Below are 12,908 nucleotides of genomic sequence, written 5' to 3'. Positions count from 1 at the left end.
CTGCATCATGATTAGATCCAATTTTTTCTCCATAGTCAACTCTGGAAAATCACCTTTTTCCATTAAATCATCCATGTGATGATCGGACATCCTGCAAAAATCTCAAACAACCTCACACACTCGAAATCTTGTTAGAATGATGAGTGTAGCTCAAATTTGGGTTTACAAGGTTTGTTTTTTTTAAAATGACTTTTTGCTTTTACGATCTTGCTTTTTCTCAGGTGCAACAATGGATAATGGTATTCTTCCAAGCGCAAAGTTTTCCACATAAACTGTGTGTGACAGCCTACTTGCTGTGAATCAGCTCTGCCAAGTTGCATGGGGGAACAGAGGCTTGTTGGAGCTTCGAAACTAGTTCAGGAATTACCACTGTATAAACACCCCCTATGGAGGAGGTTAACAATTGAACTGTAGGCCTTAGTTTTAGCTTAATAACCTTAAGCTTTTTAAAAATCTTAGTAATTTTAACAATTCGTTGTAGGACGGCGGCACATCCTGGACCAAATCCATGATGATCAGTACATACTCCCATTGCAGATTGCTGAATTCTTGAAGATTAGGCCTTTCTTAAGCTTTTTAAGCTTATGAAGTTAAAATTCATAAACTTCTTCTTTGCTTCTCTGTAATAAAAAGTAATTTGCAAAGGAACTTCAGAAGCTGTCATTTGCCTCTTAGGAGAGATCCTTGGCAATCAGAGGGTATAACAAGGGGTTCTTCACTACCAAGATTATGCCTATATTGTTAGTTTGTCACGAGACAACCCAAAGAGCCCATTTGTTCCAAGAGCTTCGCCTTCACGTGAGATGATAAGCGATTGGAAGTTCTTGATCTCAGCTTTGCTCTGATACCACTAGTGTGTAGATCGGATATATGCACGTGTATTGAATGTCGGAAGGTCCCCAAGAACAAAGAACTCAACAAAGCCTTCATAAAAGCAAAAAGAGAGTTTGCACGACATGAGACAAAAAGACCAATTGGGTGCAATCTCCCCCATCCTTGTGTGAGCACTTCATAAGGCATATATTTATAGATTTATTTATCTTTCAGCTAAAAAATAGCCCACTTTACAAATAGCATGCTTTTGGCTTTTGTGTTTGCTTTTGCCCAAATAAAGAGCAAGACCTTTGGGCATCCAAAAGTCAGGCTGTGCCCAAATAAAAATATTAGGTAATTAAATATTTAACTGAGCACCCATGTGCATACAAGATAATAAATGTTTTGTAAAGAGCTTTAACAAATAAGCGTGCCTAAATAAATATTGGCGCCACGCCTTTAGTTATAAGGCATGCACCTATAAAAAATAGTAATTCTTCTAGGTATTTTGAACTCACGCCATCGCTCAGTGCTACCCAACGCCATCGCTGCCTGCTCTACACATCAACTAAAGCATTCACAATTGCTAGAAAACAATAAGATAAAACCCAACAAAAGTGAATACCTAGCAGTTTTCAGCTACAATATTAAATAGGTTGGAACTCTATCCTAACCTTAATTTAATTCGAGTGTGCACTCTAAACTCATAAACGTCCATTAATTTTATATGTATTTTGCGGAATCACCCACTATGGAATCACCCACGTGCACATTAAATTAATCTGATGCCTAAAAAAGGACAGGCATCCCCATCAACTTCTCGCACAAGGAATCCACCTTGTGTACTAACCCCAGCAAATAAATATAGTTTTACAGAATCCACCAAAAAACCTCACGGAATCCATCGTGGAATATGCCTCCTGGCATCAATTTCTCAATGAGTTTAATCGCTTCATCTTTTTTGTCCAATAGTAGATTGGCTCCATTCTTAGACATCATAATATTTTTGGCTACCACGAGGACAAATTCTCTCTATAGAAGGAGAAGACTAAGGAAGCTTTAATAGCCTCATATGCTTATTTCACAATCCAATAATTGAAGAATAACATCATAGACCCACAAAGGCTCTTCACACGAAAAATTGTGTAAACATTGTGCATAATAAATCACAAGGCATGGTTGAACCATAGAACGGTATCGGTGCGACATTGAGGTCTTTGGCTAAAGATATAACAATAGCAATTAATAAAAGGCCTAAGGAAATTAAAGACTCCATAGAGAAATTTGGCATCTTGTCGATTCTCATTTGGTTTGGTATCTTTTGTAGCAACACAAATACCATAAGGGGACAAGCATCTATTATTTTCAAAAAGGGACATGGTTAAAGGACCATTGAGTAAGCTAGTCTTGGAAAGTGAACTCCTCACATCCAAAGCCGTCATGCTATTGTGGTTAAAGGAACCTGTGGCTAATCGCTTATGTAGTCATTACATTGATAATACCCACACACCTATACATTGCAGATGATGGGCGCCCATCACTATCACTTCGTTCTTGACATTTGAATAAGGGAAGGCCAATCACACCTTGTGACTATTAGAGTTTACACACTATGTGTCTCTTTCTCTTGCTCTCTTGCGTCTTCCACCATAGCTCTTGCTTTCATTCATATGCTTCCACTCAGGGATTCTCCCGCCAATATATATCAATGTGTACTCATGGATCTTTGACCTAGATCTTTGCCTCGATCTACCTTTAGCTCAATTTCAAATACCTATAGCTTGTGTTCTTCATTGGCAGCCATGGCTTCAACTTGCAGCAGGTAACCATTGGTGCTCATTCACTCTCAGCTTGTGTGGGATCACTCCAAGGCATTCAAATACATATTGAGCTCTACCTAAGCCACTAGTGGGGCCATGTTAGCTCCCTACTTTCCTAGACATCTCAGCATTGATTATGCTATCATGACAACTCCATTTGTGTCCCTACAACATTCATGAGCAAGCTTCCATGAGACCTATATCACATGACACCATTGGCAGCTGGTTTGGACTTTTTCCAAGTCTTCTTTGAGCACTTGTGAGTGCTCCTTTGCCCTCCATTGTAACCAACACTAGCAGAATCAATCCCAGGTATAGCTCAGTGTGACCTATAGATTTGTGTCTGGATACTCTTGGTTTATCTTTTATCAGTCAACTCTTAGCAATAGCTTCTAGACCACTTGGGACACTTTGACAATCACTCAACTAGCTCTTGGCATTACTATTTGTGGTTGGGATCATCTTTCTAGTGATTCAACCTTTATCGTCTACTATAAATAGTAGTAGATTTTCTAGTATGCATATATAACCCTATTCTCTCATAGATTGCAGCTCATGCTTTGACTCTATTGGTGCATATATAGTCATAAGTTTGATGTTGGACCATTGTGGGATATATTGAGGTGAATTTGGGTTGACTTTGAGCTCCAATTTAGTGAGATTTATATTGTTGTCTGCTATGGGAAACATTATGTAATACATATAAGGATAGCATTACTTCATTACTTGGAGCTCTATTGATGCTTATATGCCCCCATATTGACATTGGATCATTGGGGGATGTTATATTGATGACTTGGAAAGTGTTTGGGACTGATCTAAGCTTGAGATAGCTTAGATTTGAGTGTCATTTAAGTGTTGTAATAACAAGGCAATAAGCTTGTACATGTTTCACGAGATGCTCATTTAATGCTAAAAACTCACGAGATGCTTGGCAAATATATTGGATGCCTTATGGGATGTTTTGAGCTTGTATTTGCTTAGTTTTAACCACTATTTTATGTTGAGATGGCAAGCTCAACACATGCGAACATTGATAATGGACTACGTAGCTAGATGCGTCTGCATGTCTACATTTAGCACATCGGTGTTCATTATGATCCTCACACATGGCCACTAACTTATCACTTATTATATTTAGTTTGTTACACCTACCTACAGCTGGCATAGTTATAACAACACAATTGATAAGTATAGTTAGTTATGTATTGTTTGAATTAGCAAGCCACTTTCCTTTGTAGCAATCCATGGCTCCCCCTTGAATTTAATCGAATAGCAGGAAGGTGAAGATGGAGTCATTATGGATGCAGTTCTTAAAAGATCCCTCACAGTGGTGGGACAATTGCAATAGCAAGGTTAGTTCTCCCCAGCATTCAACATTTGCAAAACATGAAATCTTGTGAGCTCTCACAGAAACATGGCTTTTTCTTTCGCCCCATTGCAACCCCAGGCCAGTGCAAGGTCTTTAAAATTCAAGCACAAATAGGATTGCCGGTACAGTCCAACCTGGATTTTTGAAGAGCTAAAAAAGATTGAATCAACATCGACACTTGAATCGAGTGAAGGATAGATGAGGACATTTGCAAATGGGGGATACTGGAAAGAAGCCCCTATGTTGCACCCAGTTTAATAACTATGTATGGTAAATGTGGTGCTCTTGCAAAAGCAAAGCAAGTGCTCGACGAATGTACTGTGCTTGATAGATTCTCATGGACTGCATTGATTGCAGGATATGCGCAAAATGGCCATGGTGATGAAGCTCTAAAATTCTTTCATAAGATGCGGCACAAAGGTCACCTTCCTGATTCAGTTGCCTTTACATGTGCATTGAAAGCCTGTGCCAATGTAGGAGCACTTGATAAGGGTGAACAAATTCATGATGAGATTGTTAGATGGGGGTGGTTGAAGAAATTTGTTGTACTTGGAAGTGATTTGGTAGACATGTATGCCAAGTGTGGTGCATTTTCAAAAGCATGGAGAGTGTTGGATGAACTTCCAGTATGTAATGTAGTCTCTTGGAATGCATTGATTTCAAGGTATGCACAGCATGGGCAAGGGAAATAAGCATTGGAATGTTTCAATAAGCTGTGACATGAGGGCCACTCCCCCACTGCAGTCACCTTTATTTGTGCCTTGAAAGCATGTGCAGATGTAGGAGTAGTTTTAAAGGGGGAAGAAATTCATGATGAGATTGTTAGGTTGGGGTGGTTGGAGAGGGATAGTGTGCTTGGCAATTCTATGGTGAATATGTATGCCAAGTGTGGTGCATTTGCAAAAGTAGAGGGAGTGTTGTATGAGCTTCTTGTTTGGGATGTTGGCTCTTGGAATTCACTTATTGCAGGACATATGCAGCATGGGCAAGGTAAGGAAGCACTAAAATGCTTTGATAAGATGTGATGGGAGGGTCGCATTCCTGATGCAGTCACCTTTTTGAGCACCTTGAAAGCATGTGCTGACATAGAAGACATGGACAAGGGTAAAGAAATTTATGATGAAATTGTTAGGCTGGGGTTTTTGGACGGAGAAGTTGTGCTCGACAGTGCTTTGGTGGATATGTATGCAAAGTGTGGTGCATTTTCAAAAGCATGGGGAGTGTTGGATGAACTTCCAGTCCATATGTAGTCTCTTGGAATGCACTGATTGCAGGGTATGCACAGCAAGGGCAAGGGAAGGAAGCATTGAAATTTTTTAATAAGATGCGACATGAGGGCCACTCCCCCAATGCAGTCACCTTTATTTGTGCCTTGAAAGCATGTACAGAGGTAAGAGCAGCTGTAAAGGGGGAAGAAATTCATGATGAGATAAATAGACTAGGGTTGTTGGAGAGAGATAGTGTGCTTGGCAATTCTATGGTGAATATGTATGCCGAGTGTGGTGCATTTGCAAAAGCAGAGGGAGTGATGTGTGAGCTGCCTATTAGGGATGTTGTCTCTTGGAGTTCGCTTATCACAGGATATGCTCAGCATGGGCATGGTAATGAGGAAGTGAAATGTTTTGACAAGATGCGATGGAAGGGTCACATTCGTGATGTAGTCACCTTTTCAAGCTCTTTGAAAGCATGTGCTGACATAGGAGCCATTGACAAGGGTAAAGAAATCCATGAAGAGATTTTTAGGCTGGGGTTGTTGGAGGGAGATGTTTTGGTTGGCAATGCTTTGGTGGATATGTATGCTAAGTGTGGCAGATTTACAAAAGCACAGGAAGTTTTTGATGAGCTTCTTGCACAGGATGTGGTCTCCTAGACTGCACTAATAGCAGGATATGCAAGTCATGGCCGTAGTGCAGATGTATTGGACTGTCTTGAATAGATGCAAAGTGAGGGTGTGTCTCTAGATGCAACTACCCTTGTTTGCATGCTCAATGCATGCAATCACTAAGGTCCATTGGATGTGGGCCAAATGTACTTTACAAAAATGAGCACCAAATTTGCTGTCACACCAGATATATAGCACCACTGTTGTATGGTTGATCTCTTTGGTTGTGCATGGGAGTTTAACAAGGCTTTAGCAGTCATTTAAATGATGCCATCTAGTGATGATCTTCCACTCTAGATGGCTTTGTTGGGTGCTTGTCGGAAGTGGAAGAATGTGAGGCTTGGGAGATTGGCTTTTGATTGTGTGCTTCAGATAGATAAGACTGCTACTTAGCCTACATGTGTATGGCTAATATTTATGCAGCAACTGGGATGCAAGAGGATGCAAAGGAGATTGAAGTCATGCAAGTTGAAAATAAGGCTTGGAAGGATGATGTTGGTGGATCGACAATGACAGAGGAAACACTCGTTCCTTTTTAGTTGGAGAAAAAAAGTACCCACAAAGCAAATACATTTACAAGGAGCTACAAGATCTTACAAAAAAATTGTCACGGAAGGGTTATTCTCCAAGCTTGGGTCTGATTTCACAAAACATATCTGATGACAAGAAGAAGGATGTGCTGTGTGGGCACAGTGAGAAGTTGGAAATTTCCTGTGTCTTGATCAACACATTGGAAGGGTCAACTATAAGCCTTGTTAAGAATATGTGAGTATGTAACAATTGCGTAACACTACATCACTCATATTTGACATAGAGGAGCAAAAAATTGTGTTCAGAGATGCTAACCATGTTCATATATTTGAACATGGAAAACGCTCCTATGAGGACTATTGGTAATCAAACTCCTACATGTAAAAGGCTTTTCCATTTAATGCTCTTACATTTAGGGATCTTATTTTGTCATCCTATTGACCTACTCTTTGACTCAAAGCTATTATGAATTCCCCTTACTGTGCTTTACTTGCATGCTATGTTTTACTTCACAATTCTTGAAGTATCATGCCTCCTGTTCATGTCTTATTCTTATACTCTTTATTCACCTCCTTTGTATATGTAGGAGAATCACAACTGGTCTTTGAGCATTGTATGTGATCGGTTGTGGGCATAGGGACACATGAAATTTCAATGGTTACAAGGCTTTCCTAGCTTAGGTTTGGTCATAGGACTTCCAAAGTTCAAAGTGATAGGGCCATCATGTATATATGGTGCTTGCTAGTTGGCCAACTAGCTCACAGGAATTTCCCAAAGAGGAGAAGAGAGCACGGTGGAGTTGATTGACCCAGATATATGGAACTATCTATTTGGATGGATGTCTGAGGAGTTCAATTCTTATTTGGATCCCAAGGCCAAGAAGTGTGTAGTTATAGGGTACGCTGCTGAATCACAGGAATGTAGATGCTATAACCTTGTAACTTGCAAGCTATGCATTACTTGGGATGTTGAATTTGATGAGCTTGCTATTTGGTATTCACCATTGGTCACCACATATGATGCGGATATGAATGGAGTGCAAGGACAAGCACAAGCTGGAAATTCACAAGCATCAGCCAGTGGTTCTCGACTACAGTAAGTTCTAGCAGCCCATGGTGACTCAGAGCACATGCAGAAGGCTCTAAGATGGTTAGAAATAGACAATAATAAATACTATAGCAAGTTAGGCCACTCTCTTTGACTTTATAGGGTTTAGATCAGAGAAATAAGGCTTTCCTTATGCCTGCCCTAAGCATGGAGTCTTGATTCCACATTCTCATTGCTTGGTAATAAATCGATTAATGTACTCATGCATCAGACTTTAAGTGGTTTGTAGGTTGTACTTTCTGCTGTGTGTCAGTTTTGCAAAGCCTTGTTTGGCATGTAGAGACATAAGGCTTACCTTATGCTTGCCCTAAGCACGGTGTCTAGGTCCCATGTCCTCATGGCTTGGTAGTGAACTGGTGGACTGGTCATAGTACTCACAAGCCATGGGGGATTCACTAGTATTAATAAGGAGACATCACCTGTGTGCAAGAAATATATGAAAATACCCCTTATCTACCCCCTATTTATGGGACCTTACCTTATAAAATGTACCTTCCTTCCCTTAAATAACCCCCCTCCCTTACACTCACGTGGTACCATACGGTAAACCCTAGTGGACCCCCCGAGTCACAAGCAAGAACTTCTCACCCTTATGGCTTTGATTGGTGAGTTCTTTACCTATTCCCCTTAGTCAATGTTTTGTTTCCTTTTATTTCACTAGGTCTCTTACTACTCCTTAAAACCTTAAGTCCCATAGATTGGGGCCATCCTGAAGAAAATACTAAATTCACAAAGTTTTATGGGACAAGACTTTACAACCTCTACTATATAGAACTATTCTGCATTTGGATTCCTTCTACTAGCAACTATGTTTTTACTTTTTCCTAGAATTGGCATAGGGACTTCCTTGCTTTCTTTATGGACAATTTAGCTATATTTATTACTAGAATTATAATCCCCACCTCTCCCATGTTCTATTACTAAATTTTGACACACATGGTCAAGAAGAGTCCTTCTCCACTTTCTATGCATCGGATGCTTGACATTCCCAATGAATTTGATTTAAAAAAAGAGACCTTAGTAATTGTTTTCTCTTAGATATGAAGAAACTCCCCTTTTTTCTACTATTAATAATTAGTAAGGCACGTAGTCAAGAGAAGTTTTTCCCTTGCTTCTTTATGCATTGGATGCTTGGCACTTCCAATAAATATTTAAGTATAGCCATGTACACCTCGAACAACATTTCAAGAGGTAATTTTTGTAAAAAATTACACGGCGCAGCGAACATAATATGAGAAAGAGATAGAGAGTACACAACAGATAAGAGGAGAATCGGAAAATTCTTTAGCTCCAAAAAATTGATACAAAGATGGCTATGTCCACCCGTGCGCTTCCACTATGTGAAGCTTAGATGGCGATCTAGACAGAAGATAGGTGAAGAGCTTAAGGCTAGCTACAAGTCTGACTAGGTAAAAGATGAATGATAGATGGCTGTGAAGGGGTTTAGCTTTTATAGCCTGCGAAGGCCGTTAGGTCGGCCTGACCGACCTACCATACAAGGCTCCACTAGTCGGCTAGGGAATATTCCAAGGAATACTCCCTTTACCATCGCGCCGAGGGCGCTGCCCTCGAACCCCCGCTAGGGGGGCCGCTGGCCCCCCTGGGACCCCCTAGCCAGGGGCCGCTTTCGCGGGCCCCGGACCCCAAAATAGGGACCCCTTTTAACTCCCTTACCCCGCAACTCGATGCAATGCGCCTCGAGTTGCTACCAGCTTAACCACTTCGTCTAACCCAAAGATTAGATGCACAACGGTCACCTTTTTGCCATCCGGTCACATAGACCTCATTTGATATACAAGCCAGGACTCAACCAATGTCCGGGCTCACATTTGGCTTCTCCTCATAATGGGGGCGTTACAACTTTGAGCACCATGGATCATTGGTGGCACCTAATGAGAGTGGGGCATTGATCATATCTAACAATTTTCTCTTTTTTGGAAAAGATACCCCCCCTCTGCCCCCTCCAAAAAAAAGGATTCTTTATTCCATGAATCCTCTCCCAATCTATTCTATATTATATTTAGAGCTTATGTAACACAAGGAGGAGAAGTGTTTGGTACTCAATAAATAAAGAAGGCTTGTTCTTGAAGGGTGGGTGGGGGTTATAATTATTTTCTATCATATCACACACACAAACACACACACACACACACACACACACTCTCTCTCTCTCTCTCCTTTTCCTAGAGAGAGAGGATTGTTTTCTAAATTAGACATGTAACATGATATTGTCTACTTTTATTACCCAAAGCTTTTGTGAGGGGGCCATGTGGTGCCTCCATGCTCCCTTGTGGAAGGGTCTGAGCAACATAGACCCTCTCGCATGTGTGGAATTCTTGCCAACATGTGTGTCTCCCCAAGTGTATGCAATGCAAAGGAAGAGTCTAGAGAGAGAAGGCACACATGTCCCATATGCATAATCTAGGTCACAATGAGATTGAGACTATAGGCCTGGAGAATCCATGTCTTCCTTGGACCTTTCACTATGATTACGCATAGTGTATTTTATGTAATTCATCGGGTCATGAACATGTATATCCACACACACACACACACACACACACATGCACACATGCACACACACACACCCTTAATAATAGTATTACATATTATTAATGTATTATATATATTAAAAGCAAGATTAAGCGAATGTAAACATTACACAAATTATAGGACATATTATTATTATTAACGTATTATAAATATGTTTACTATTATATTATGCGCATGTGTGTGTGAACCTCTATCAAGCTTAAGTCCCTACGTAAAAAAGTTAATCTCCTTGAGTTTTGATGCTCTCTCTTGTGTACCACCAGAGCTCAAGTCATGACTCCCTGACCCCCAAAATGGATCCTAGCTCTCCCTAAATGGATAATCCCTCTATCAAATCTAGCTTTCCTATCCAAGAACCTTGGTTTCCTTCCCCCATCAATTCTACCCCTTAGCCCCTAAAATACTAGATCCCCTAATTTGACCTCTACATGAACCTTAATCACCTCCCAAATACTTAATGATCCCCCCTAAAGAAATATATAATGTAAGAAGATAAAATGTAATGACAATATTCAATCATTCTCATGGTAGAAATATCTAAGTAGACTATTATGTTGCAATCAAATACCAAAGTTTTGTTTCCAATGGCTGACGGCTAAATGTGTGTGTGTGTATGTGAGGAGGAAGAAAAAGAAGTACCTCTCTATATAGTTTATGGGTTATCATTTCATGTAATATTGTAGTCTCAATGTGTGTGGATAATAACCATGCTATGATAGGCTCAATGTGAATAGAAATCACCATTAAATGTGTTCCTTTGAGAAACTTTTTAAAAAAATTCATAAGGGTTCTCTAGATATATAGTCAAGGCTTGATCTTGTTGACATTGATCTTCCACTCCTTATATATTAGTGAGTACCACATCCTCATATATTGCATTTTCATGCTTTAGTCTAAGCTACCAAAGCTCTCAAAGCTTGGATTATGTTCCTTATATCAAGCTCTTATGAGTCCTCTTGCCACATGAAACATGCACCTTCAAACCTCGATGTGACACATTGGCAGAACATTAGCGCAAAGTGTAGGGAGAATCTAGGGGGGGAGTGCCTAGTGATATTTTAATGATTGAGCATGTGCATACATTGTGTATATACTCTAAATATACCTAGAAACACACATACACTATAAACAAAGAGTTGACTTATTATTATTATTAAATATATGAAATGATATAATAATTTGAATGGTTAAATATGTTCATGAAATGTATACATACTCTAAAACCACACACAAATGTACATAGACTATAAAAACACATGAACAATACATACACTCATATGCATATATATGTGCAAATACACACACACACACACACGCACATACACACAACATGAACATATATGAGAGAGAAAAATTTGAGAGAGAGAGAGCAAAAGAAAGAGATTGGATGCACACTTACAAACATGTAGACACATACATATGAAATCACACATATCCACACACAATATGTACATATACATGCAATGTATACATATATAAACATGCATAGTATACACACACATGAGGTGAAGAAATATGAGAAACAAGGAAAATGAAAGGAAAAAAATAAAATTATGAGGGGGAGGATACACGTTTATGAGACCATACAAATAGACACACATGTATTAAGCACACATATGTATACGTACACACACATAAGCATGCATACCAATATATATGCATGTATGCATGCATACATGGAGCATACGAAAAAAATTGGAGATAAAAAGGAAAAAAATTGTGTGAATCACACACACACACACACACACACACACACACACACACACACACACACACACACACACACACACACACACACACACACACACACACACACACACACACACACACACACACACACACACACACACACACACACACACACACACACACACACACACACACACACGAAGAATAAGAAGAAGAAGAAGAAGAAGAAGAAGAGAGGGGAAATGAAAGTAGAGATAAGAGAGAAAGAAAGAAAGAGAGGAGAGAAAAGAATGAGAGGAGAGCACACATACTTTTGAGACTATACAAATGGACATATATGTATAAAACACATACACACTCACACATATCTAAACATATATGCGAGAGAAAAAAAATAGAGGAGAGAGAATGGATATACATTTATAAAATACACACTTACAAACATGCACACACACACACACACACACACACACACACACACACACACACACAACATGCATACATATAAGATGAAGAAAGATGAGAGACACGAGGAAGAAAAAGAAAGGAAAGAGAATAAAATGATGAGAGTGAGAGAGGAGACACAATTAAACACACATATACATGTTCAATAATATTAAATATGATATTATTTTAACCTATTATTATTCTAATATTCAATTAGCATTCACAAATTATTTGTATCATAATTATTAATACTTTAAGATACTTGATTATGTGTACAATAGTTAATAAATATAATGATGAAATAATGTAATTGATTAGATATTAATAATTTATTATTAATACACCAATTAGTTATTAATAAAAGATATACAATTATATTTTAATTAATGTATTATATGTAGAAAATTGTATATATATGCTAGTAATTATTAATAGAGAGAGAGAGAGAGAGAAGAAGAAGAAGAAGAAGAAGAAGAAGAAGAAGAAGAAGAAGAAGAAGAAGAAATTTTGAATATAGTTTATGGGTTGTCAAATCTTTGTAATGTTGTAGGCTTAGTGTGTGAGGATAATCTGCATGCCATAATAGGCTCAATGTGAATAGAAATCACCATTGAATGTATTTGTCTTTGAGAAACTTTGAGGGACAGTCATAGTTTATGGGATGTAAAATCTTTGTAATGTTGTAGGCATAGTG

The 12,908-nt window shown here is 39.0% G+C and overlaps 1 protein-coding gene across 1 annotated transcript; it reads left to right on the top strand.

Moving 5' to 3' along the window:
* The first annotated feature begins 4,268 nt into the window (after positions 1-4,268).
* Positions 4,269-5,875, top strand: LOC148035520 (pentatricopeptide repeat-containing protein At2g39620-like). Its single transcript, XM_087678822.1, has 4 exons — positions 4,269-4,635; positions 4,783-4,995; positions 5,056-5,202; positions 5,280-5,875. The coding sequence occupies exons 1-4, from the start codon at positions 4,269-4,271 to the stop codon at positions 5,873-5,875; spliced, it is 1,323 nt and encodes a 440-aa protein (XP_087534948.1).
* The last annotated feature ends 7,033 nt before the right edge of the window (positions 5,876-12,908 follow it).

Source organism: Lygodium microphyllum, chromosome 5 (genome assembly GCF_053477565.2).
Source record: "Lygodium microphyllum isolate KBCC chromosome 5, Lygodium_microphyllum_v1.1.10, whole genome shotgun sequence".
NCBI lineage: Eukaryota > Viridiplantae > Streptophyta > Polypodiopsida > Schizaeales > Lygodiaceae > Lygodium > Lygodium microphyllum.
This window is presented reverse-complemented; position numbering and strand designations above follow the sequence as displayed.

Coding starts and splice junctions, on each gene's coding strand:
- LOC148035520 (XM_087678822.1), top strand. CDS start 4,269: ATGTATGGTAAATGTGGTGCTCTTGCAAAAGCAAAGCAAGTGCTCGAC. Junction 4,636..4,782: donor GTTGGATGAACTTCCAGTAT/GTAATGTAGTCT, acceptor AAGCATGTGCAG/ATGTAGGAGTAGTTTTAAAG. Junction 5,203..5,279: donor GGATATGTATGCAAAGTGTG/GTGCATTTTCAA, acceptor CACTGATTGCAG/GGTATGCACAGCAAGGGCAA.